At 44.1% G+C, this 26621-nt stretch overlaps 2 protein-coding genes across 3 annotated transcripts in view; both read left to right on the plus strand.

The window, feature by feature from the left end:
* The window catches only part of GGA2 (golgi associated, gamma adaptin ear containing, ARF binding protein 2), a 30481-nt gene extending 17715 nt beyond the window's left edge, over positions 1-12766 (plus strand). The window contains exons 9-17 of one of the 2 annotated variants that reach the window (XM_040635218.1): positions 174-255; positions 2534-2659; positions 3635-3757; positions 4477-4505; positions 4884-5017; positions 6623-6780; positions 9871-10040; positions 10984-11094; positions 11627-12766. In XM_040635218.1, the coding sequence (XP_040491152.1) occupies positions 174-255; positions 2534-2659; positions 3635-3757; positions 4477-4505; positions 4884-5017; positions 6623-6780; positions 9871-10040; positions 10984-11094; positions 11627-11737 (1044 nt within the window). In that variant the 3' untranslated portion in view covers positions 11738-12766. The remainder of the gene's footprint in view (positions 1-173; positions 256-2533; positions 2660-3634; positions 3758-4476; positions 4506-4883; positions 5018-6622; positions 6781-9870; positions 10041-10983; positions 11095-11626) is intronic. The other variant, XM_040635219.1, reaches the window with a different exon arrangement.
* Positions 12767-22795: 10029 nt separating this feature from the next.
* COG7 (component of oligomeric golgi complex 7) overlaps positions 22796-26621 on the plus strand; it is a 75223-nt gene continuing 71397 nt past the window's right edge. Inside the window, 1 exon segment of the mRNA XM_008697164.2 lies at positions 22796-23170. Coding sequence (XP_008695386.2) covers positions 23002-23170 — 169 coding nt within the window. The 5' untranslated portion in view covers positions 22796-23001.

The following is a 26621-nucleotide window of genomic DNA, read 5'->3' on the forward strand; positions in this document are numbered from 1 at the left end:
GTTCAGGTAACTGTAGTCCAAACTTTTTCTGACACTGTAATGGCCGTATCATTTCAAACCTGCAGTCATGCATTTGGGATGGACTAAGGAGAATTCCAGAAGCCCCAGACTCTGCTGTGTGCTTATTGGAGGCACCTGGGGCCTTGCTGTGAAACCAGGCTCTGTGTTCCTAGGTTGTGTACGAGCGCTGTGAGAAGCTGCGGCCCACCCTGTTCCGGCTGGCAAGCGACACCACGGACGACGACGACGCGCTCGGTAAGGCAGTTCTTCTCCAGGCACAGCCACAACATCGGAAGGCAGAACACGTGCCGCTTCCTGCTGGGCTACGGTGGTGTCAGAGACCAGACAGCATGGCTTTAGATTTTGTGGCAATTGAGCTTCGGAGGGGCGTGCCCCATGTTGGCTTAGAATGGATTCCCAGGACAGTTTGGGCTTGAGCAAGCAATCATCAGCAGGTCTGAAAGCGTAGAGAGGGGTGGAAATGTGCCGTGGAGGTTGGGTGCGAGGGAGATGCTGACAGGAAGACTAATGTCCACAGAAGTCTGGGGAACTGTTGCATCTCGAAGGTTTCACCAAGCTAAGTGCCGTCAGGGGCTGGGTCACCAACCTGAGTGAGGCAGGCTGAGGAGGAACGGCGGGGATGATGGTAGCGACAGTGGGGGATTTTAATACCTGTGCACAGGGATTAAAACATTTTATACTTTTTGTTATGGAAAATTTCAGGACATGTTCAGGGAAAGAGTGGGATAAATCCTATGTGCCCTTCACCTGTTGGTAACAATTACCAGCTCATGGCCCATCTTTCTTCCTCTTGTTGCATGTGTACTGCTGTCTACCCCCGTTGTTCATTCCCTTTGAAGCAAATTCCATACATTTCAAGGTAATCAAATAGTCAGTTTAGATATTCCTGGGCATTTCTCTTCTCTAAACATCTCTTGCTAATCCTCCTCCGCCCTTTTTTTAAGTTCTGAATCAGACTCAGAAAAGCCATACTTTGTAATTGGTGGTATTTTGTAGTCTTTTTTTTTTAATGGTTAGCTTCTCTAAGATAGTTTCTCTAGGCCTCAAGGTTCTGATGGCATGCCCCTTGGTATTTAATGTGTTTCCGTATCTGATACTACTTATAAATTCCTGCTATTTCTTATAAATTGCATCATGGACTTTATCAGATTCAGGATCAGTTGGGGTACAGATGGGGGGAGCAAGAACACTTCATGGGTGGTGTTCAAGAGGCCCCTGGTTTCTGATCTCCTTGTGATTACTGTCTGGACCCATCATTTTCTCTGATTGCAGTGAGCTCAAAAACAATCAAATTAAAATTTTGAAGCAACTCGTCATGCCAAATAAAATTTTGCCAGGTGAATTCAACCCCATGTTGCAACTTCTGTCCACAGTTAAGAAAATTGGCAGGGGGTGCCTGGTGGCTCAGTCGGTTAAGAGTCTGCCTTCAGCTCAGGTCATGATCCTAGAGTCCTGGGATTGAGCCCTGCATTGGGCTCCCTGCTCAGTGGGGAGCTTGCTTCTCCCTCTCCCTCTGCCGCTTCCCCTGCTTGTGCTCTTTCTCTCAAATAAATAAAATCTTTAAAAAAAAAAAAAATTGGCAGGAAGTATTTGGTCTTTCCTGAGAAGCAATCTAGCACTTTGGCCTGATATTCTATATAGCCCCAGCCCCGTTGCCAGTTCTGTGTCTTTCTCTCCTAGCTCTGTCTCAGGAGATACTGTTTTGCAGATAAACCAGACTGAAATGCTTGTGACATTTTTGAAATCCAGTGTGTATTTTATACTTACATAACATTTCAATTTGGATGCCAAGTTTTCATCAGGAATACCTATCTATATTTAGATTTTATGAAATTTACAGGTGAAAATGTACATTCATGTACCAATTTGTTCCCTGCACACTTAAAGGCTTTGCAATAAGTGACTAAAGTACCAAAAAGCTTTTTTCCCCAAAGATTTTATTTATTTATTTGAGGGAGAGTGAGCATAAGTGGGGCAGAGGTGAGAGGGAGAGGGAGAAGCAGGCTCCCTACTGAGCAGGGAAGCCCGACGTGGGGGTCGGTCCCAGGACCCTGGGATCATGACCTGAGACAAAGGCAGATGCTTAACTGCCTGAGCCACCCAGGTGCCTCCCCCGCTACCCCCTGCAAAAAAACTCTTAATATTCACATCCACATTGACAAAACTGTTTTTATTTTAAGTTAATTAATATTAAAGTAGTTAATTAATATTAAAGTTTTAGTTCCTTAGTTGAAGGAGCCGTGTTTCAAGTGTTGGCCGTTATGTTGGAAGGTACTGGGAACAAAGGTGAAGAAATTTGGTTCCTCCTGCATCTTGAGAACTAGACGTGTTGGGGTTCTGGGACTGAATAACGAGTTCTGCTAGGGGCCTGATCACATGATCTGGGGGCAGGAGGCATGGGTATACTGAACCTGGTAGAGCCGTGTGACCGCTGCTTTCTGGAATGGCTTAAAAAAAACTAGATTGTTGGTAGCTAAACCAGGGCGGTTCTCATTTTTCTCTCCTCCTTCAGCGGAGATTCTCCAGGCAAATGACCTCCTCACCCAGGGAGTTCTGCTGTATAAACAGGTGATGGAGGGCCGAGTCATCTTTGGGAACACAGTGACCAGCTCAGTAGGAGACCTACCTGTCTCCAGAGGTATGTGGAAAGAAGCGTCTCCTTGCTTTCTGCCTGGACATCCTACAAATCCCGGAGAAGAAATGGATCTTCAGAATATTCTGTGTTATGGTGTGGAAATAAGAGGCCTTTCCCTCTGTTCCCTTCCCCATGAGGGTTGGATTTCTGTAGCTGGCCTCTGCCACATGTGCCATCACGATCTGACTGGCAGGCGGGACCCCAGCTCTGGCTATCCACAGGAGCAGATGGCTGTATTGCACCCAGGTTTTTTTTTTTATTTATTTTTTATTTTTTTTAAAGATTTTATTTATTTATCCGACAGAGATAGAGACAGCCAGCAAGAGAGGGAACACAAGCAGGGGGAGTGGGAGAGGAAGAAGCAGGCTCCCAGCAGAGGAGCCTGACGTGGGGCTCGATCCCAGAATACCGGGATCACGCCCTGAGCCGAAGGCAGACGCTTAACCGCTGTGCCACCCAGGCGCCCCTGCACCCAGGTTTTGATTCCTCTTCTAATGAATTCTTACTTGGAGGAGCTAGAGACCAAAAAAAAACAACAAAAAAACCACAAAACTGTTTTGGTGGTGCCTAGCAGGCTAACTGCATCAGAATCATCTGGAATACTAGTTGAAATGCAGATTCTTAGGTCCCTAGCTTGGACCTTTTGAATCAAGACTGCTTAGAGCTTGGCCTGGGGGTTAGTGTTTTTATCAAGTGCTCCAGCGATTGCGATGAGCCGTTGTCAGAAGGTCAGCCATGTTGCTGGGCCAGGCTGAGTGGGCCCCTCGAGGAGGATACTGATTGCTGGGGTAGGAAGGCAGTCCTCTGGCTGCCTCCTATTCCAGATGCCAGCTCAGGCTATACATCAAGGTGTTCAGCGGAGGTGCATCGAGGGGGTGATGTGAGGTCTTCTGATTGGGAGGTGGCCTGTGGGAAGCTGACAGGCATTAAGTGGAGATTTTGCTCGTATCCTGACTTATTTTCCTGACTGTTCTCTAGTCTTTCAGCAACCAGCAGGCTACATGAAGAGCTGCCCTCTGATTGACTTGGAGGTGGACAATGGATCTGAGCAGGCCGGGACTGTAGCACCGTCTTTGCTTCACCAGGACCTGGCAGCCTTAGGTGAGGGTGGGCGTTTAGGGGGAGCAGGCACAGAATGGCCCTGACTCCCAGGGAGAGCGAGTAAGCTGGTTCCGCTTGGGGAGAATATGCCTGTTTTCAGAGGGAGCTGGGTATACAGTAGTCTCCCCTCGTCCGCGGTTTCAGTGAATTGCGGTCCAGAAGCAGATGATCCTCCTTCTGACCTATGGTCAGAAAGTCAGTAGTAGCCCAGGGCTGTGTCCCATGCCTACGTCATTCACCTCACTTCATCTCATCACGTAGGCATTTTATCATCTCCCATCACAAGAAGACAAAGGGTGAGTATAGTATAATATATTTTGAGAGAGAGACCACATTCACGTAACTCTTACTATAATATATTGTTATTTTTATTATCTGTTATTGTGTCTAATTTATAAAGTAAACTTAATTATAGATATGTACGTGTGGGGGGAAAGACATAGTATATGGAGGGATTGCTACTATCTGCCTTTTCAGTCATCCGCCAGGGGTCTTAGAACATATCCCCTAATGGATAAGGGGCACTACTGTCCTGGGAAGTTCAGAGAAGTCCTCTTTGCATTCAGTCTCTCAGATTTGCCATGGATGAGTTGAAGGACTTTGGGTAATTTGCTGTGCCTAGGCTTTCTAAATGTTCTAGAAAGGGTGAACATGGTATCGATCTCTGGCTCATGTCAGGTAGAGTTACTGGTGTGCATCTTTCTGTTTCTTCCTTATAGGACTCACTGATGCTCCAGTTACCAACAAGGTAAGGAAGCCCTTCCTAGGTCCTGGAAGGGAGGTCCCTCAAACCTACATTCATGAGGGCAGCGCTGCCTGGGTGGGGGAAGGGGCTGTAGCATAGCCTGGTGGTGACTGTGGACTTGAAGAGCCAAAGCCTCTTCCTTATCTGTACTGTCTGGCTTGAACTCCCAGAGAAGACATTTTTCCCTCTCGTTGTACCCCTCCTCTCTTCAGTGGTATCCAGGCTCCCGCTTACTGAAGGTCAGATCAGGAGTCCTGTGTTCTCTTGCCCTTTTTCTCCTCCTGCCCCAGGAAATGCAGTAAGCCTGTGTCAGTCATGGTGTCACCATGGCTCCTGGTCATTCATACCCTGGCCTTATTTTAGCCATTCCTGGTTTGACAGGTTGCCAGTCAGAATTGCTGTAAGGAAAAGAGGACTCCCCCCGCCAGCACGCTGCCAGGTGGTGGTGTTCAGAGCCCTTCTGCAGAAAGGAACTTGCTGGATCTGCTCTCCCCACAGCCATGTCCAGGGCCTCTGTGAGTCTTGTGGGCAAGGAAAGTGGAAAAGGGGCTCATGTGCGTGCTTCCTGCTCCTTGCGTGGTGGCCGGGCGGAGGGGCCGTGTTAGTGTGCAGGAACACGGGGCGACACTTGGAGACAGCCAGAGACCTCTCTACCTGGAGGGGCTTCTTCCTTCCTACCAGAGGTTCCATATGTGCTTCTCTTCTTCTCCTTTGACTCCTCCTCCTAAGTCAGAGGAAAAGACCTGCTTTGGTTAGGAGTTCTGCAAACGGGTTGGTTTAAGGAATAGCAGCAGTAGGTGATGATTTTGGCGTTCACAGGCTTTTTTTTTTTCCCTTTCTTGATTACAATGAAGTTAAGCAAAATTTGATCACTAGAGAAATAGAGAATATATAAAGGCCCAGTTATCACTTCCTAAAGATAATGTTGAATGTTCTTTCTTTGCTTTTCTCTCTGTGTGTAGTAATGTGTTTATTTTTTTACACACGTGGGTGTCATAATTTACAGACGGGGGTTTTTTCCAGTGGGGTTTTTTCATATCGCATCTTTGATACACGTGCATATCGGTTCACATAAATTTGTCTCATTCTGATAGTTGTATAGTAACCCATGTGCGTGTGATACTTGTATATTTAGTCATTGCCTTTTTCTCGGTATTTATATAGCTTTCCGTTCAGAGGCACTTGGAGCGTTTTTGTAGTACAGATTCCTAAAAGTAGAAGTGCTCTAGGGTGTGAATCTGAACATGTATGGAGATCTGCTTTGCCTCTGGAAAGGGTGGAGTGGTTTGCCTTCCCGTGGACGGCCCGAGTGTCTCCATGGCTGTGGAGGAGACACAGGGCTCTGGTGGACTCGGAGACGCGCTGGGAGGTCATTCTTGTTTGCACCCAGGGGAGGTGTCTTTCCATTTACTCTTCCTAACCACTCAGTAGGGGGCTGGTAATCTTCCTGATCTGGGTGGGTTTCTCTGTCTGCAACGCAGTTTGCAGTTTGTATTGAAAATGGTTTTGGAGCGCCTGGGTGGCTCAGTTGGTTAAGCATCCGACTCTTGGTCTCAGCTCAGGTCTTGATCTCAGGGTTGTGAGTTCACGCCCCGAGTTAGGCTCCTTGCTGGGTGTGGCACCTACTTAAAAAATGTTTTCAATTTACATTCCAAATGGACAAAATCATGAAGTGTGAATGAAGTGGTCCTGTAATTGGTGTTATCATCTTCCTAACTCCTGCCACTCTGGTGACCATGACGGGAAACTTAACCTGACTGAGCAACTTGTCAGAGGCTGCCTGACAACTACAACCTTGATTACCTTAATAATAGCTCTAGTTTATTAGGTTTTTATGTGTGCACAGTTCCCTCAATGCTTTTCATACATTTTCTCATTTAATTCTAATAACAACCCCATGAGGTAGATGCTAGATGATTTCCATTTTACAGATGAGAAAACTGAGGCACAGGTGAAATTACCCATCTGAAGTTCTATACCTCTAAAATACACGCACACGTGCACATGTATGTATTTGTTTTTCTCCCCCTTCTTCATCTCATTCTTCAGAAAGTCTAATCAGATTTCTGGAATTGTCTATAAACTTTTCTAGTCTTGATGTTTTTTTCATTTCTCTGCAGGAATTATGTTCCACAGAAGAGCATCCCTAAGGAAGTGCCCCCCGGCACTAAGTCCTCTCCAGGTTGGTCCTGGGAAGCTGGGCCATTGGCTTCTTCCCCATCCTCCCAGAATACACCTCTGGCTCAAGTGTTTGTCCCTTTGGAGTCTGTTAAGCCCAGTAAGTACAGTTTTACCTCCCCCCTCCCCCCGCCTTGCTGTTAAATACCCAGCTTTATCTGCTCTGGATTGGTAGGGGATGGCTCTTAAATTGGGGAAGCTGAGTGGTAGAGACTTTGCCTGGGGGCAGAGGGTAAGGAGGTGGCTTCACAGTCTCTACCTACTATTTATAAGGCTTTCTGTCTTGGGGTTGACACTAAACGTGAAGGATATTGGCAGGCAGACTTTAATTAGGGGTTTGAGTCTGTTTATGGATGTGATGCTCACTCGTTTGGAATTCAAGAAGGGAATGTCCAGTGTGGCAGAAATAACTCTGAAGAGGTGGGATTAGATGGAAATAACTCTGAAGAGGTGGGGTTAGATGGAAAGGAAGAACTTGGCTGGTGGCCGTCTTCCGTTGGGGGTCCTCATTAGAGCAGGAGAGCAGAGGTTCCCTCCTTAGGAAGGAAGGTGACCACATACGGTCGGCACACTGGCATGTGAGCAGGAGACACCTGGGGTCCTTAGATGTATGGTGCAGGCCCTTTTCTCTGGGCACATGGCTCTCCTGTGGCTTGGTGTGCTGATGTCATGTTGCAAGGAGCCCTGGAGCCAGGCAGAGGAATTTAAACAGTAAGTACGCAGTAGGAGCCGTTTGTGACAATTACTTGAACTTAAAAATAATACATGTTCAGTGTTAATTTCCTGGTTTTGATCATCGTACTGTGGTTATGTAAAATGTTAACGTTTGAGGAAGCTGGGTGAAGGGTATATGGGACTTGTGTTTTTGTAACATTTTATAAATCTGAAATTATCACAAAAGTACAATATTGAAAAAATTTAACGTAGAAATTTTATTTTTTTTCTTAAAGATTTTATTTGAGAGAGAGAGTGTGTGGGCACAGGGGCAGAGGGAGTAGGGAGAGAGAATCCCAAGCAGACCCCATGCTCAGCACAGAGCCTGTTGCTGGTCTCAATCCCATAACTCTGAGATCATGACCCGTGCCGAAATCAAGAGTGGGGTGCTTAACTGACTGAGGAACCCAGGTGCCCCTCAAAGTAGAAATTTTAGGAAAAAAGCAGAAAATTAAAATCATCTATATCATTCACCCAGAGATGGAAGTTCTATAATGTCTTAATGTGTTTTCTTGTCTTAGCCATGTGCATATATATATTTTTTTAATAAATTGGCACCGTAGTATATTTAGAATATTTTGCATTTTTATTGCATTAATTTTATGCATTTATTGCATTATTAGTATAAGCCATAGCATTTTTTCATGCTGTGAATTGTTCTTCAAAACCTATACTTTTTAAATGTCTCTATATGTCATGTAATCATGGTACTGTCATTCATTTATTCAATTCCTTTCTTTTTTTTTTATTTTTTATTTTTTTAAAGATTTTATTTATTTATTTGACAGAGAGAGAGACAGCCAGAGAGAGAGGGAACACAAGCAGGGGAAATGGGAGAGGAAGAAGCAGGTTTCCCACCGGAGTAGGGAGTCCGATGTGGGGCTCGATCCCAGGACCCTGGGATCATGCCCTGAGCCGAAGGCAGATGCTTAACAACTGAGCCACCCAGGCGCCCCGTCCTTTCTTTATTTTTTATTTTTTTAATTAAAAAAAAATTTTTGGGGGGTGGTGCGTGCTTTAGTGGGGGAGGGGCCCCGGGGAGAAGGAAGGGGAGACTCTTAAGCGAGCTCCACACTCAGTATGGAACCCAACACTGGGCTTGATCTCACGACCCCAAGATTATGACCTGAGCTGAAATCAAGTCACTTAACTGACTGAGCCACCCAGGTGCCTCAATTCAATTCTTTTCTGAAGGATAATTTGTTTCTAGTTGTTTGCTGTTAAAAAACTGCTATGGTGAACATCTCTGGACACTCGTGTTTTTAAACTTTCCTGATATTTCATCAGGATATATTCTTAGAAATGCTGGGTGTAGACATTTAAAATTTTGTTCTGGCTTACCAGGATCCCTTCAGAAAGGTTGCCTGTTTCCCCATAACCTCACCACTGTACCTCAAGAGTGTTTTCTGACTTTTAAATCTTTGACAGTCTCATTGTTAAACTATTGAACGTACATTTTGCTAAGTGATGTTTGGCATGAGCTGAGGATCTGCATTAAAAATTTTTTGACAGATGAGATAGTTTTCTGCCGCTTATTGAATCAGTCACTGATTTTGAAATAGATGTTCTAACCTATTGAATTCTCCTATTAGGTCTTTTCTGCATGCTTTGTTTTCTACCTCTTTGCTCAGTTGTGTACTTATGAGTATTTATTGATGCAGATAGCTCGTCTTCCTCCTTCTAAAATGGATAGTCTCCTACCCCTCGACCCCCCCATTTGCCTTAAAATCATTTCTTAGCTGAATTAAAACAATTCTTTTAGGATTTCCATTGGAATGTCATTAAACCTGTTGACTTGAAGAGATCTGTGTCTTTATAATTTTGTAAAATTAAATGCTATAGAGGTATGTGTGTATGTAGTCATATAAAAGAGACCAGAAGGAAATAGGCCCAAATGTTAGCAGTGCTTATTTCTGGATAGAATTAATGGTGTCTCTTATTTCATTCTTTATGATATCCTGATATCCTGCTCCCTCAAAAAAAAAAAAATTCTTTTTTTAACTGGTAATGTGCTGGGACGCCTGGGTGGCTCAGTCAGTTAAGCGTCTTTTTCAACTCAGGTCATGATCTCAGGGTCCTGGGATCGAGCCCCGAGTTGGGCTCTCTGCTGAGTGGAGAGCTGCTTACTTCCCCCGCTCCCTCTGTTCCCCGCCCTCGTGTTCCATCTCTCTCTCTCTCTTGCTTTCGCTCTGTCTCAAATAAATAGAATCCTTAAAAGAACAAAGAACTGGTGATGTGCATCGGATGGTTGGTGGTGAGGGAGCGATCAGTCTGAGGGGCCTTAGGAGTCCAGCTAGAAGTAGTGAGGGCTGGATTATGGCGGCGCTGAAAGGTTGGGTCCGAGGTGGTTAGTCCGGGAGCCGTGCTGGCTGGAGAAGAAGCAGTGTCGGATGATAACACACACGTCTCTTTCAGACGTGGCTGCTGGCGGCCTTGTGGTCATGCTAACCCTTTTGGTTGGGTTCTTCTCTTCCAGGCAGCTTGCCACCTCTTATCGTGTATGACCGGAATGGATTCCGAATTCTGCTCCACTTTTCCCAGACGGGGGCCCCTGGCCACCCCGAGGTGCAGGTGTTGCTGTTGACCATGATGAGCACTGCCACCCAGCCTGTCTGGGACATCATGTTTCAAGTGGCTGTGCCGAAGGTGAGTCGTCTGCTGGCCAGCTCCTTCGAATTTTTCAGTAAAGCTAGCATTTTTGAGCACCAGGTCCTTTACCAGGACGTGACCTTTTAGTTAGGTATAAGAGACACACTCTTCAAAGGAGTTTAAGATCAAATGGGAATTTTATTGGCTTGTTGAACTGGGGATTTCTGAATATCTGACTTCAAATGTGGCTGGATGCAGATAAGTTCTTAAAATGTTTCCTTAAGAATCTGTCTCTTTCCACCTGTTGACTTTGCTTTCTTCTTTGGAGCCTGTTCTCCAGCAGACTCCACAGAGCATGGAAATGGCTACCAGCAGCTCCAGAGTTACATAGTCCTTACCCTCCCGAACCCTGTTTTCTCTCAGAAGGAAGCTTCCGCCTGGCATGAGGCATGCATACTGATTTGGCCCTGTTGGCATTATTTGGATATCTGGGACCAGTAACTTATGTCCAGGGATAATGTGGTGCTCTGACCAATATAGATATTACGTCCATTCCTTTTCAAGGGAAGTAGGGCCCACTAATTAACAGCCTTATCAGCATCACAATGAACAGGGAAAGGATGTCCTGAAAGGAAAGATTCAAAGTAGGCATAAGTAAAAATATGCATTCTCTCATCCTCATGGTAGTCTTGTGGGACATGTGTTATTGTTATCTCTACTTTGTAAACTTCTAGTCCAAGGCTCAGAAAGGTTAAGTATTTTGCCTAAGATCTGAGAGCTGGTAAGAAGCGAATTAAAATTCAGCCCAAGGTAGGCTCTAGCTTTTCATGCTGCCTCTCAGAACTCAACCTCTATTTATGGAAGGGAAGGACTTTTGGACCCTTTAATTATTTGGTGGGTGGAGGTCAAGTTTTCCTGTTTACCTAAACTCCCTCTTCAAAGCTGTACTTTATTAGGAACAAGTTAGATACTGGATTTTTCTACCCTGCCCCCTCCATAGTCCATGAGAGTGAAGCTGCAGCCGGCATCCAGCTCCAAGCTCCCTGCGTTCAGTCCGTTGACGCCTCCGGCTGTGATCTCCCAGATGCTGTTGCTTGACAATCCACACAAAGTATGTTCTGGTAACTTTGATAGCAGGGGAATGGGTGGCCCCTCGACTGTAGGGAGGCAACGTGGTAGGTTGCAAGAGGTTTATTTAGGTCTTGCTCTAAAGTATGTGGTTGGGAGTGGTGGTGGGATATTCCTTGCTGAGTCTGTTTTCTTCAGGGCTCATTGGAAGATCTGTGACTGGGTTGCCATAGCTGGGAACTAAGAGAGTGACAGAAACTCCCCCTAGTACCATGAGTCCTCTGAAAGGGTGAGGTCTGCCTGTCCTCCTTAGCCGGTCTCTGAGTTGTGGTCCACCTCAGGACTGCAAAAGTGTGGGAGTTCTCTCAGGATGTATGGCTGGCTTCCTTGATTTTTTTTGTCCCAGAGGGTCCTGGCCAGGTGTTCCTGTCATACAGTTGTTTCAAGCCCTTGCTGGCATGGAGTTAACATGATATGCTATTCCTTGGTGACTACAGGGTGGGTAAAAGCTCTTACACTGCGTTCGCTGGTCTGTGTCTCTCCCCACTAATTTAATGTTTTCTGTCTTTGCCCAGGAGCCCATCAGGTTACGGTATAAGCTGACATTCAACCAGGGTGGACAGCCTTTCAGCGAAGTAGGAGAAGTGAAAGACTTTCCAGATCTGGCAGTCTTGGGTGCAGCCTAACTTTTCACAGGACAGACCCTGCCATTCAAGCTTAGGCCAATGTGAATTTTGCTGTCTAGATAGGACTAATCATGGTGATTTAGTGCGGAGTGCCAAGAGTTCTATCCTGACGTCAGGCTCTGGATCCCAACCTCTGACTTACTCTGCAGATACTATTTGTGTGTGTGTGTGTGTGTGTGTGTGTGTGTGTGTGTGTGTGTGTTATAGGGGGTTGTGGGGGAGGGTAGAGCAGGGCTTGGGGTGTGGACAGTGTGGGAAATGCTAAAGCATTTCTGACAACCATCTGCTACAATCATCTGTTTCTGCATGTTGGTGGACACGGATGTCCCCACCTCAGGTTGGAGGTTTTATAAGCCAAAGTTGTGTTGTGTTTTGTTTTTTCCATGTATTGTTATCTTTTCATTCATCCACTCTGTGCCTTGTCAGCCTTTGAAAGTCTTGGTTGCTCCCAGGCTGCTGTTCTCAGGGACCTTAAAAGGGACCTGGTTGGTCTTGGGGCGGAGAGTATCTTCTGGGGCACTCTCTTCCAAGAAAGACCTTGTCTCCGTTTCCATTAGAGAATGCTGCTTGCATGTGTTTGAGAAGCTCTTCTAAATGGAATGCTTGTTGCACTGTTTGCCAAGCGAGGGGGCTGCCACTAGAGCAGAGGACCACACTGGGTGGGCCAATCATGTCCTTCACCACTGTGCCTTAGAATCACCCAGAGAGGACCTTCCAGGGCAGAGGGGAAAGCAGATCCCAGGCCCATGCAGGCCTCAGGTTCTGTGGGTGGGGCAGCCTGTCTGGGCCCTTCCTCAGGACCCTCCTCTCCATTCTCATCCTCCTCCACGAGCATCTACTCTCAGAGCTCTTTGATGGTGACGCCATGCCAGTCATTAGCAATCATAACTGACAGGCTCTCCCTGGCCTGCCGACTTCACCGTCCAACATGAAGAACTGTGACACAAATAGATATGAAAAGAGCTTAGCAGTGGTTTCAGTGGTGACTGAATATAGAAAGTCCTTGAATAAATACCCGTGTAGCAAATACGCTTTGTGGAGTCTTGAGTAAGCAGGAGATGCAGAGCCTGGTGCATTCAGAGGCGCTAAGCCGGAAGGGCCCTGTTGCCTGTTGAGGAAGACTTCTTGCTGTGGAAGCTGAAGAGTGGCTTCAGTGAGGGGGAGGCCCTGCGGGTCTGACAAAGCTGGAAGAGAGGTGGATTCTTGTTACATGTGTGGTGTGAGGGGAGAACTCAGGTTCATCACCCATTCTTAGCGCCTGCTGTGCGAGGAGTCTTCTGTGGTCCTGCTTTGCTGGTCAGTGGGGGAAGCAAGCTGAGCCTTGTGTTAGGACCTGATTAGGACTTCAGAATCCGAGCCGCTCACCTGTTGGGGCGAGATTCTACCTCAGGAACCACAAGACTCTGTTTGGGGCTCTTTATCACAAAATCTGGTACTTTGCAGGTTGATCTTTGAACTTCTATGTATAGTTAGAGCTCCACCAACACTGATTGGTGGGGATGGGAGCTGTAAAGGATCATCTAGCTATGCTAATTTTTAAGCAAATGTGAAAGCTCGTAAAACCGAGAAGTGATGGGTAACTTCTTTGTTTGGCATAATTCCCATAAGGTTCATTTTAATTTAAAATTTCTTGCATGTTCAACTGCTCTGTATAGCTTTTATGGGCTCTAGCTAATCTCATAAAGTCTTCTAGAGGAACCCATCATAATGATAATGTCTGCCTGTGCAGAACTTCGATCAAAGTGGGTGAATGAGAGTTACGAGATTTTTACCGCCTGGTTCAATGGTGAACTTGTGTGTGTCTCAATCTTCTGTCTTCCAGGCTCCCAGTGGTGCTTTGGTGGAGTTGGACAGGGTAGGGGTGTGGGGTGGGGGTCCCTAAAAGTGGCCCTGGTGTCTGTCATCAATGCCTTCTAATCAAGTTCAATGGCTACTGAAGGCCTGACCCGTATCATTCCATTCCTTCCACAAGCAGTTATGGAGCAGCTACTAGGAACTCCGCACTTCTGTAAGCACTGCAGATACAACAGCAGAAAGTTCCTGCCCTCGTGGACTTCTGTTCTAGTGGGGAGACAAATCCGTGATGTTACTGGGTGGGGATCTGGCACTGATGATCAGTATTTGTCCCTTATCCTGAATTCCTCTTCCAGGATCCTGCTCAGCCCTATCTCTTGACTTAGCTCTGTGACTGTTCTCTTCCTCTATCCCTTAAATGTGGCATTGCCCCAGGGTTTAGTCCTTAGGACTCTTCTAAGCACATCTGGGCAGCTAACAACTAGATGGGTCCTAGACCTCTATCTCAAGCTTCTACCTCCAGATCCATATTCGTCAGTCGTTATCTGTAGGTTTCACTATTGTCTCAGCTCTGAAAGCTTAGAATGGAACCCAGCCTCCTCCTCCTCCCCCACCCCCCGCCCCTTCTCCTTACATTTTCTTTTATTGAAAGCACCTGCCTGAGCTGTCATGGATCCTTGATTCCTGTTCCTTCTAGAGCCACTCATTTGTTTTTGTCTCATCTAGTCTATTTCTAAATGATGACATCTCGCCCTTCCCTGCATTCACATGGTTACTGCCCTGGTTTGGGGAGGGGAGGCAGGATGGTGCAGTAAATCTGCCTCTCAGTTTTCTAAACCATTATACTTGCCACCACCAGAATTATCTAACAGATCTGGCCCCTTGACCATTTGAGAAATCCTGAATGGCTTCCTAATCCCCTAAAAGTTGATGCAATCAAGTTGAATGCTTAATTATTCATTGCCCTTTTCCAACTTTGTGTGCTCTCTACCCTTCTGGCAACCACCAAGAACAAGCAGTTTGCTACAGCCACAAGAAAGTCCTTTCATGTCTTGATGACGCCATGTTTTTTCATGACATTAGGAGGCAGCTCGTCTCCCTTTATCTCTTCAATGAATTTAAGACCAGGCTAGAACCCTGATTTTATTTGTGAGCCACTGTGAGCATAAATGCGCCATGAAGATGGTAGATGTTGAAAACAGGGTAAATGACTTAATGACCAAAAGAACACGAACCAAATAAACCAAAAGAACACGAACGTTATTAAAAATGGTGGGGAAAAAAATTGTGTAGGGACGCCAGGGGGGCTCAGCGTTCAACTCTTGATCTCAGCTCGGTCTTCATCTCAGGATCGTGAGTTCAAAACGACTAGATTGAGAGAACAAACATTCAGGGTAGAAAGCAAAGGTGATATTCTAAAATATAAGTAGTGCTTGATTACTACAGTGTTTACGAATCAAAATCTTCATATCCAAGGTAGACGATGCCGACCCAGCCCCAAAATATAAAATTCTATCGACTAGGTGTTTTGTTTTTTCTTTTGAAGAAAACAGGAAAGTGTCCTGGAATGGTAGCCATGGTTTTGGGGGGGAGGGTTTGTGGGGTTTTTTTGTTTGTTTGTTTTAAATAAAGATATGGCCTGGCATTTTTCATCTGTGAAGAGGTGAAGCCAGGTAGGACAAAGGAAATGTCCTCACGTGAGATGAGCCAAGCCTTTATATAGTTGAGGCACATAAGGTCCAGAGTTCTCATCACATTTCATGTCAGCTGGAATGAGAAAAACCTGGGCCTTTTTTCCCCTTGCCCTATGCATTCCCGGTACACCACGTTCATTCTGAAAAAGCTTGCGTTTTAAAAAATGAACATTCTGTTCCTTCTGATTTTTATTCTTGAATACCTCATCCCACTTCTAGAGGTAACACTTTGATTTTAAAAGTTAAAATTGTAAAATCACACTGCAGTGTTACAGGCCCCAGATACATAGGATTTTAACGTTTGCAGTCGTATGAAGCCCCAAACAGTTGGAAATAATTAAGTCACAGCCCTTAGTTGTAATTCAGCTCTTTAGCTTCACTACTGCCTCCAAGAAGCTGTGTGACCTTGGGTAAGTAACTTACCTTCTTTAGATTCCTCCTCTGTGAAGTGGATAACAAATTTTTTTTGAGAATTGAAAAGTTAATACATGTAAAGTGATTATAATACTGCATGGCACTCAATTAGCTAAGACTTATTTCATTCACTGTTTGCTGTTAGCCTGTCCACAGGTTTCCTTCCAGCACATGAACAGAGTTGACTTGCCCATAACTATAAAGTTTATCTCCTAAAATAAAAAGCAAATATTTAAAATTTTGGTGAGTCTCAAATTAATATTGAGACAGTAAACATGAAGGATAGAAAGGTAACAAAAAGTTAATAGTAATTAGAAACTATACTCCTAAATGTAGTCACTAGAATTCTAGCCATTTTGAAACACATCCCCAAGCCTAGTCAAAAGATGAAGTCTGTAACAGAACACTTAGAAACTAAGATTGAACACATTTCCTATAAGACAGTTAATTTTGTACAAAGCTGTGCATTCTAAAATTTATAACCCTGACATCAAAATCTGAAGCAGATAACTTGGTCTGTTCTCGTTTTTGAATGCACATGCAAAATATTAGCTTTAAAGCCAGTGACATATTGAAAGAATACATTGTACAAAGCATTTTCTGGAAATGCAGTTAACCACATGAGTAGCTCATCTGGACTACTTCGTCATCTCAACAGATGTAGAAAAAGACATTCTATCTAGATTATTCGTTGTTTATTCCTAATAACAATAAATGACCATGGGTACCTGGGAGGCTGAGTCAAGTGTCTGCCTTTGGCTCACGTCATAATCCCGGGGTCCTGGGGTTGAGCCCCGTGTCGGTCTCCCTGCTCAGCAGGGAGCCTGCTTCTTCCGCTCCCTCTGCCCCCCCCAACTTATGCTGGCTGTCTTTCAAATATTGAAAAGGCCAGCAGCATGTCTAATAAGGAAATATTAACAGTGGCCTAAACACAAAGGTTTATTTTCTACTTAAAAAGGCCAGACTTAGTCCAGAACCATTGCTGATAAAAGCATCACAAAGTCATTAGGGATCCAGGCTCCAGCTGGCCCTAAGTCATCACCCAAGGATATGCATGTTACATGGTAATGGCTTGAGATGCTGACATTCTAAGCCATAGGAAGGAAGGGGAGGAAGGAATAAAGGAAAACTGACATTCTTAAGGTTTCCCATAAGTTTCATGTGTTACTTGGATTCACATCTTATTGGCTGTTCAGTGACATTGCCACTGGGCAAAGAAGGCTGAGAAATTGTCATATTTGCATACAGTGCCACACTGTATGAAATTGGGGTCTGGCCAAGGAAGAAAACTGGATTTGTAGTAAATTAGCTATCATAAGATACTCTGGCAACCAATTGGAGAAAAACTGCCCTTGAACTATTGCTAAATGGGAAAAAACAAAAACATGCTTTTATATCATGACCCTAATTTTAAAACCAAGCAATCTAGGTGTATGTGTGCATATATAATAACTGCTAATCTTTGGATCCTAGATTTGCAAATGAATTTTTTAAAGACTTATTTTAGAGAAAGAACATGGTGGGGGAGAGGGAGAAGAGAGGCTTAAGCAGACTCCACACTGGAGCTTGATGCAGGGCTCAGTCTCACAACCCTGAGATTGTGACCTGAGCCAAAACCAAAAGAGTTGGACGCTTAGCTGACTGTGCCACCCAGGCGCCCTGTAAATGGGTTTTCTTTAAATTTTATCTGCATTTTCGGAAGTTTCTAGGCTGAAAAAAAAAACACTTTTATGCTTAATGTTTTTTTTACAAATTAAAAGGTAGAAAGTCTTCCATCTGATTACTCTTCTAGGAGACAGTGTTACTAGTTCTCATCTGTCCTTGGAGATATTCTGGGCGTGGTCAGATGAACTGGAGTGTTTTTATTTTTCTTTTAAGGTTATGATGTAGCTTGGAGATAATGCCATGCCACTGTTCGGTAGGAAAAAGAATAGCCCCTGCTCTCCACTCTCCTGACAGCAGATGGGATCAATCAGTTATATGTTAAAAGTCCTGTGTATTAAAACCGGCACATGAATTTCCTGGTAGTTTGTGTATTTCCAGTCTCTCCCTCCCACTGGCTCCATTTCCATGGGCCCAGATACGCTTACATCTTCTCTAGCAACCCACTCCCTCCTGCCCTACTTCTGTCAGCCCAGCATTGTAGAGTGCAACAAGTATAGGCTTTGGAGTCAGGTTCGGTTTCTAGTTTTTTGCCATCTGTGCATCTTGGGCTGGACACTCAACACATCTGGGCCTCAGTTTTTATATTCTCAAATTGTAAAGATGTTAAAAATCTACCTCATAGGTTTAGATGCAGGTTTAATGAGGTCAAGAAAATACCAGACTCAATAGGGACTCTATAAATGTAGGTGCTATTGTTTCTCAAATCACCTTATCTGAGATTTATTTATTACTGTAACTGTGGTGACTTCCATTTTGTCACTTAATTCATTTCACGACCTTTCCTGTTCTCATGGAAACCAGTAAAATTTTGCTAACAATACTAAAAACCTAATGTTTGTCAAGGCTACAAAAAAGGTTGATGGTTTTGATAGAATCTGACCATCCCCTCCATAAGTCAAGATTAGTATCAGCTGTAAGAAATGGATAAGTTCAAAGTAACAGTTGCTTAAACAGAAAATATTTATGTCTCTGTATTGGCTTCTTGGGACAACTGCAACAATGTATAGTAAATTGGGTGACTTAAGACAACAGAAATCTGGCAGTTCTGGAGAAGTCTGAAATCAGGCCATGTTCACTCCGAAACCTGTCAGATAATTTTGGTGATTTGCAATGATCTTTGGCATTCTTAGGCTTGCAGCTGCGTAACTCCTATCTCTACTTTTGTAGTCATGTGGTGGTCTCCCTGTGTGTCTTCACGTGACCATCTTGCATTGGTCATATTGGATTAAGGGCCAGTCCTACTTCAGTATGACAACTAGTTGCATCTACAGTGATGCTATTGATAAAGTCACATTCTGAGGGACTAGGGATTAGGAGGATTTCATGCCTAACTCATGGAGAGACAAGTCAACCATAATTCTCTCAAATTCAAGAACCTTGGAGGTAGTGAGATCAGGGTTTGTATGCAGTCCATATGATGTCAGGTACCTAGATGACTTCAGTCTTATTGCTCTGCCATGAGTGATTTCCATTACTAGGAACATTTTATGGTTCAAGATAGGAGACTGACCAACAAAAGACAAATTACCAAACTCAGGAAAGAGGACACATCACTACTGATTCTACAGAAATTGGAAAGGATTATAAAGGAATATTATGAACAGTTTTATGCCAACTTAGGTGAAATGGACATGTTTCTAGAAAGGCCCGAATTACCAACTGATTTAAGAAGAAATAGAACATCTGAATAGGTCTGTAACAAGAAGTTGAATTAATACTTCTCAAGAAGAAATGTCCAGGCCCAGATTGCTTCACATTACATTCTGCCAAATATTTAAAGAAGAGGCTTTCCCAATTCTTCTCAAACGCCAAAGCTAGAGAAGGAAGGATCACTTCCCAAATGATTCTAAAACCAGCATTGCCCTTAAACCAAAATTAGAGAAAGATCACAAAAACAGTATTACGGACCAGTTTTCCCCCATGGACATTGACACAAAAGTCCTGAACAAAATAGTATCAAAGCAAATCTGGTAACATTCTACACCATGACCAAGTAGAATTTATCCTAGGAATGCAAGATCAGTTTACATCCAAATGTTAATTACTATATAACATCATATGAATAGAATAAAAGGCAAAACCACATAATATAGGTACAAAATATGTAAAATCCAACATTTTAACAAACTAGGAATAGAAAAAGATTGGACTGAAAAAGATGCTGAAGATCTGGAGCAAGTCAGGATGGCTGCTCTTGCCATTTCGGCTCAATACTGCACTGGGTCTAAGCAGTGCAGTTAGTAGAGGGAAGAAAAAAACATTCACAGATGTTATGAACTTGTACATAGACAAATTCCAGGACATGCACACATAAATAACTAGAACTGATAAATGTTCAAAAGTTACAAGATATGCAAAAATCAACTGTATTCCTATAACAAGAACATGTGAAATGAAATTAATTCACAATAGCATTAAAATGAATGCAATACTTTGGAATAAATTTAACAAAAGTACAAGATATTTACAATGTACAAAAAAAAGGTATTGCTGAGAGGAATTAAGATCTAAATTAGAGGTTCTCAACCAGGGCTGGTGGTTCCCACTGAGGGATACTTGACAATGTGTGAAGGCATTTTTATTTTATTTTATTTTATTTTTAAAGATTTTATTTGACAGAGCCAGCGAGAGAGGGAACACAAGCAGGGGGAGTGGGAGAGGAAGAAGCAGGCTCCCAGCAGAGGAGCCTGATGTGGGACTCAATCCCAGAACGCCGGGATCACGCCCTGAGCCGAAGGCAGACGCTTAATGACTGCGCCACCCAGGCGCCCCCGAAGGCATTTTTAGTTGTCACAACTTAGAGGAAGGGATGCTTTTGGCATCTAGTGGGTGGAGGCCAGCGATGCAGCCAAACACTGTACAATGCATAGGGACAGCCTGAACAATAAAAAATTATCTGGCCACAAATGTGAATAACACCAAGGTTGAAAATCCTGATCTAAATAAACAGAAAGGCATTTCACAGTCATGGATTGGAAGACTCCATATTGTCAAGATGCCAATTTTCAAAATGATCTGTAAGTTCGATAAAATCCCTATTCCAGCAGCATTTTTGTGTAGAAATTGATAAGCGGGTCATAAGAGGTATATAGACACGCAAAGGGTCTGGAGTAGCAAAACAATTTTTTATTTTTAATATTTTATGTATTTGAGAGAGCTTATTGGAGGAGGGGGGAGCAGAGGGAGAAGAATATTCCCCGATCCCAGGACCCTGGGATCATGACCTGAGCTGAAGGCAGATGCTTAACTGACTGAGCCACCCAGGCACCCTACAGAACAATTTTTTAAGATAACAAAGTGGGAGGACTGACACTATCAGACTTCCAAACTTACTATACAGTTATCAAGACAATTTGGTATTGGTGCAATAGGAGTATAGATAACGGAACAGAATTAAGAGTCCAGAAATCCTTACATCTATGTCACTTGATTTTTGACAAAGATCTTAAGGCAATTCAGTGGAGAAAGGAAAGTCTAAATCATCCTGGGATAAATGTATATGTGCATATAAAAAAATTAGATGGCTGGCTGGCTCGTCAGAGCATGTGGTGCTTGATCTTCGGGTTGTAACTTTGAGCCCCACGTTGGGTATAGAGGTTATTAAATCTTTAAAAAATAAACTTAGGCCTTTACCTCACACCATACACAAAAAATGAACTCAAACTGGATCATGGACATAGATGTATGAGTGAATACTTTAAAACTTCTAGAAGAAAATTTAGGAGAAATTCTTCATGATTTTGGGTTAGGCAAAGATTTCTTAGATACAAGACCAAAAGTAGGATCCATAAAAAAGAACAAGTGATAATAGAATTTATCAAAATTAAAAACTTGCACCTCAAAAGACACCATTAAAATGAACAGATACAGATTGGGAGAAAATAGTTGTGAACCATTTTAAAAAGGGAATTCAGAATATGTAAAGAATTTAACAGCTCAATAATATGAAGACAACCCCATTTGAAATTGTGTGAAATATTTGAATAGATGTTTCACCAAAGAAGATGTAACAATGGCTAATAAGAACAGGAAAAGATGTTCAAAATCATTGGTTATTAGGGAAATGCAGACTAAAGCAACAGTGACTATTACATACCAGATACTGGTGAGGGTATAGAGAAGCTGGAGCCCTCACACATTATTGATGGTAACGTAAAATGGTATAGGCACTCTGTAAGTTTGACAGTTTTCTTAAAAAGTTTAACATAAATGTATCTTGTAACTTAGCAATTCCACTCCTAGGAATATATCCAAAAGTAATGAAAACTTGTCTACACAAAGGCATGTGGCGAACATTTATAGCAGCATTATTCATGACTTTAAAGTAGAAACAGCATAAATGTCCATCAGTTGGTGAATGGCATATCCACACAATGGAATACTATTCAGCAACATAAAGGAACAAACGGATACAGGTAGGACACAAATGGACCTCAAAAACATGCTCAGCGAAAGAAGTCAGATGGAACACTACATGTTTATGATTCCACGTACCTGAAATGTCCAGAAAAGATAAATTTATAGAGACAGTAGACTAATGATTTCCTAGGGCCTGGTGTGGGAGCAGAGATTAAGTGCAAATGAGGAGGAAGGCACTTTTTTGGCTGATGGAAGTGTTCTGTGGAGATAGACCAACTCGATAAATTTACTAAGAATCATTGAATCGTATACTTAAAATGCGCGAATTTTATATCCTGTAAATTATTAGTGAAGCTATTTTTTAAATGTTCATCGGGGAGGGCAGGGGCATTTTGTAGAGGAACTTAAGGCTTCCAATGCTCCTACCAAGAATAGTATAATAGCTTTCCTGATTTGTGGATTTACGTTCTTAGATATAGTCTTCAAGAACTACCGTATGCATTGAGTCAGAGTATGCCTGAGGTGAGAAGGGTAAATGGCAAAATTATACACAAAGGATTTTTTTAAAAATTTTGGTTCCCATGACACTATGAAAAAGGAGGCCCTGCCTTTTCCGAGGCGTCACGAGGCTAGAGAAAACAGGTGCAACCGGTGAGTTCCAATCCCCGCGCGGTGTGTTTCTGGAAAGGACAGGAGGCCAATGTGGCTATAGGAAGGGCTGAGGCCAGATCACGTAGATTCATGTGCTCTCTGTAGGAAGGCAGTAAAGCGTCGTAAAGAGTTCAGGCTCCAGTGGCCCGCTTGCCCGAGTTTAAAACCCCACAGTCCCACTTTCTAGAGACACGACTCTGAACCAGTTGCTCAGCTGCCTCTAATTCTTCATCTTTACCTTGGGGAGAATAACGGCACTCGTAGGACTGTAAAGTCTAAGTGCGCTAATGCACGTAAGGGCTTTAGAGTAAGCACATACTTAAGCGCTCGGCACGCACTTAAGTTAGCAAAAGCAGCAGGACGCTCGCACCCGCCCGCAGCTCTCCGCCCGGGGCCTTTCTCCAGGGCCCAGCTCTCCAGAGCGACCGGAACTCCGGCAATTGCTATGGTAACGGCCACCTACTTCCGGAAGAAGTACGGCGCGCGGCGAGGGCCATTCCGAGCCTTCTGCCTCAGGGAGTTGACAGTGGGGCCGCAGAGGGGCGAATTTAGTGGGTGCTGTGGGTTCCGCCTGCCTCCCTCCAGGCCAGCCCCGGTGCTCTCGCAGGGCCGCCCGCCTCCGCAGCCTCGTTTTCGCCCGAGCCAGCTTTTCAGGCCTGGACGCCAGGGCTGAGAGGCGGTGCGGCCATGGACTTCTCCAAGTTCCTGGCGGAAGACTTCGACGTGAAGGAGTGGATCAACGCGGCCTTCAGGACCGGCTCCAAGGAGGCGGCGGCCGGGAAGGCGGATGGCCACGCGGCCACTCTGGTGATGAAGCTGCAGCTGTTCATCCAGGAGGTGAACCACGCCGTGGAGGGTGAGGCCGAGCTGCCGGGACGGGCGTGGGACGGCGGGCGTCCGCGGCGGGAAGGCGAGCCCGGCCCGACCCTCCTTGCAGCCCTTTCGGGGGCAGCCGGCGGCCGGTCTCAGCTCAATGCCTCTTGTCTAACGCTTGCCGAGGCTGGGGCTTGCTCTTCCACCCCTGGCCGTGCCATCAAGTTTCCTTTTAAAACTTAAGTCCCAGAGTGAATGTCAACAATAGTAACTAATCGTCACCTGGTCCTTATATTTGGCAAAAGCATATCAAAGGCGTGTGGGAATGACACAAATCCGGGAAACATTGTTTTAGCGGACCTTCACGTCCGTGAGGAAGATGGGCTGGCCCGAATGCAGACTTGAACCATCTTTTAAAGATAGTTAATTATAAAAAAAAGAATACACACCAGCAACCTTTTCATTAACTCCTCGACTCGATTTGTATCCACCGTATGTTCATTAGATGCATACTGCACGCCAATCTCTTTGCTAGGCTCCGTGGGAGAGATGGGTCCCACAGGGAAGCTTATGACCCAGAAAATAGAACTTCATTTTATAGATGGGTCCAGTGTTTAAGAAAAGGCTGATGTTGGGGGGAGGGGAGCTTTATATCGCTGCAGGTTCTTTTTTTTGCATCTACTACTCATTATTGAGCATCTGCTATACCTGTGCAGAGAAATGGGCCATGGGCAAAAAGTTTACCTTTCAGGAGCCTGCTGCCTTGTGGGGAAGATACTAAACAGTTAAATTACAATGAGGGGTGGCTTTCTTGCAAGTAGGACCAAGAACTATGAGAGCTGGAAGAAGTGTGCAATTACCTCTAGTCTGGGAGAATCATAAAGGGTTTTCCCTGTGTCAGGTCTTGAAGGAAGACCATAGGGCAAAGAGGGGGTGGACGTTAATAATAATACGATAGCAATATTTGAGTCCTTGATATGTGTCAGCCACTCTTTTAAATGCTTTATGTGTATTGACTAAGTGGTTCTCAAACCAGGGGTGGTAATGTTGCCTCTTTCCACCCTCACCATCCCCTGAGTATCTGGAAGTTGTTGGGAGTGTTTTTTGTCTTTGCAATGGAGGAATGTCACAATGGTGGACGGTTAGTGGAAATACCCAGAGATGCTTAGTGTCCTGCATGCTTGGGATAGTCCTACACAATGAAGAACTGTCCTGGCTAAAATGTTACTGTTGCCCCTTTTCAGCCTACTTATCCAATTTAAACCTGGCATTAATCCTTAGATGTGGGCACAGTTATGATTCGCACTTTATAGTTGTAGAGACTCCGGCTGAGTGAAGTAACTAAGAGCTCAGGCTCTTAGTCATTATACCTTGCTACCTCTCTGGTATGAAAGGGAGAGAAAACAGCACATGCAGAGGCATGTGGGTATAAAAAGGCCTAGCCAGTCCACAGCAGAGTGAGAAGTTCAAACAGAGCTCCATCAGTAACATCAACAAACACTAGTCATTAATTAGTATTATTATTATGACAGGATCACTTTTAGGGGGGAACTTCTGGAGATAAGACAGAAAAGTAGAGTAGGATCAAACTGTGAAAGGCCTTTTTGGCTTTTATTTTATTTTATTCTTTACACACACACATGCACACACGCGCGCGCACGCGTGCCTGCGCGTTCCCGGAGAAAAGGAGGGATAGAGGGAGAGAGAGAGAATCTTAAACAGGCCCGATCCCACTACCCTGAGATCATGACCTGAGCCGAAATCAAGAGTGGGACACTTAACCGACTGAGCCACCCAGGTGTTCCCTTTTTGGTCATCCTAAGGAGTTGGGATTTTGTCCGTTAGGCAGTAGGAAGCCTTTAGATGTTTAAAGCTTTATTTTTATGGAAGGTGAGACAAGGGCTCAAGTCTGCAGTGAAGAGAGGTTATTGCAGAGGCTCAAGGAGGGGATGTTGAGGGCTCCAAATTGGAGGATTGATTTGTTCATTCATTCAGTCAATAAATATTTATTGGGCACAAACTATTTTCCAGGTGCCAGGGATACGGTGTCAAACAAGACCCAGCCCTAGGTTGGATAGGTTAACAAGCCAAGTGGGGGGCGGGGGGAAAAAAACCCAAAACAGGGACCAGATCATACAGGAATTTTAATGTCACATTAAAGAATTTGGTTTTGATTTAAAATGAGCGTAAAGGGAAGGTACCAGAGGATTTTTAAGTAGGGGAGGGACATGGTTTGATTTTTGTCTCCATTCGGAGGGCACCTGTCCAGAACAGTGGACTGTCAGCATGGTGGCTTCAGCTGGAGTTATGGCAGTGGGCATGGCGAGAAATGGGTAGATTTAAGATATTTTTAGGAGGAAGAATGGGAAGAACTTGCTGATGGATTGGAACGTTGGATGAGAGGGGGAGGACATCAAGAATTATTGCAGGTTCTTGAAGTGAACAGATATGGTTGGAGGTCCCAAACATACAGTAACATCAAGGGAATTTGTAATGAACATCCATATGCCCACTACCTAGATTCTACAATTAACACTTTACTATTCCTGCTCTGTCACAAATCTATCCATTTACCTGTCCCTCTCTCCATTCATCCATCTTATTTTTTTATTTATTTTAAAATGAGTTGTAGACATCGGTATACTTTACCCGTGTACATTTCAGTTGGTACCCTAAACATAATAGAATTCAGTGCTTGTTTACAGCTCTCTCTCTCTCTCTTTTTTTTTTTACGAAATAAAATTTACATAAGTTGAAATGCACAGATCTTATCTGATGAGTGTAATGAGCTTTGACAAATGTATACAGCTGGGATAGCTCAAACCTCTGTCAAGGAGAATGTTAGAAAAAAAAAAAAAAAGAATGTTACAGTCACCCAAGAAAGTGCCCCCATTCCCCTTCACAGTGAACTCTGGCCCTTACCCTCCCAGAGGCAACCACTCCAAGTCATAGTTTTAAAATGGAAAAAAGAGTGGACAAAATAGGGGGGTGAGGAGAGGGTTGTGGAGAAGGAAAAAGAGGTACACAAGAGCCGAAGAGTGACTTTGAGGTTTAGCAAGCGGAAGGCTGGGGCCATAACAATGTTGTTAAAAGTCAGCATTGTTTAAAGTCAGTGTTTGTGCAGAAGAAATCCCTGTTCTGTCTTTGTTTTCTTAGTCTTAGAACTACCTGGGGTCAGTGCTGGAAACAGATTGTTATTTAATGGCACAGCTGGACGAACAGGTTCCTGAAATACTTCTTCAAGATGTTAAGGTTCTATTCATTGCACTGGTAGAGCAGAAGACGCTGGGCTTATTGATTCCCAGATGAATTGCCCTTGAAAGGGTTAGAGGGGTATGCTATGAACTCTCCCAATTCCACATAACACATTACAGTGTGCAAAGATGTGCAAGTAGTATTCTACGTTTGGGATGTCTGTTAAAACATGCAGCTTTCTTAATGTCATCCGATCTCCTACCAGACTGGTTAAATGAGAAACCCTGGCAGGTGCCTGA

The sequence above is a fragment of the Ursus maritimus genome, unplaced genomic scaffold (genome assembly GCF_017311325.1).
Source record: "Ursus maritimus isolate PB19 unplaced genomic scaffold, ASM1731132v1 scaffold_2, whole genome shotgun sequence".
Classification (NCBI taxonomy): domain Eukaryota; kingdom Metazoa; phylum Chordata; class Mammalia; order Carnivora; family Ursidae; genus Ursus; species Ursus maritimus.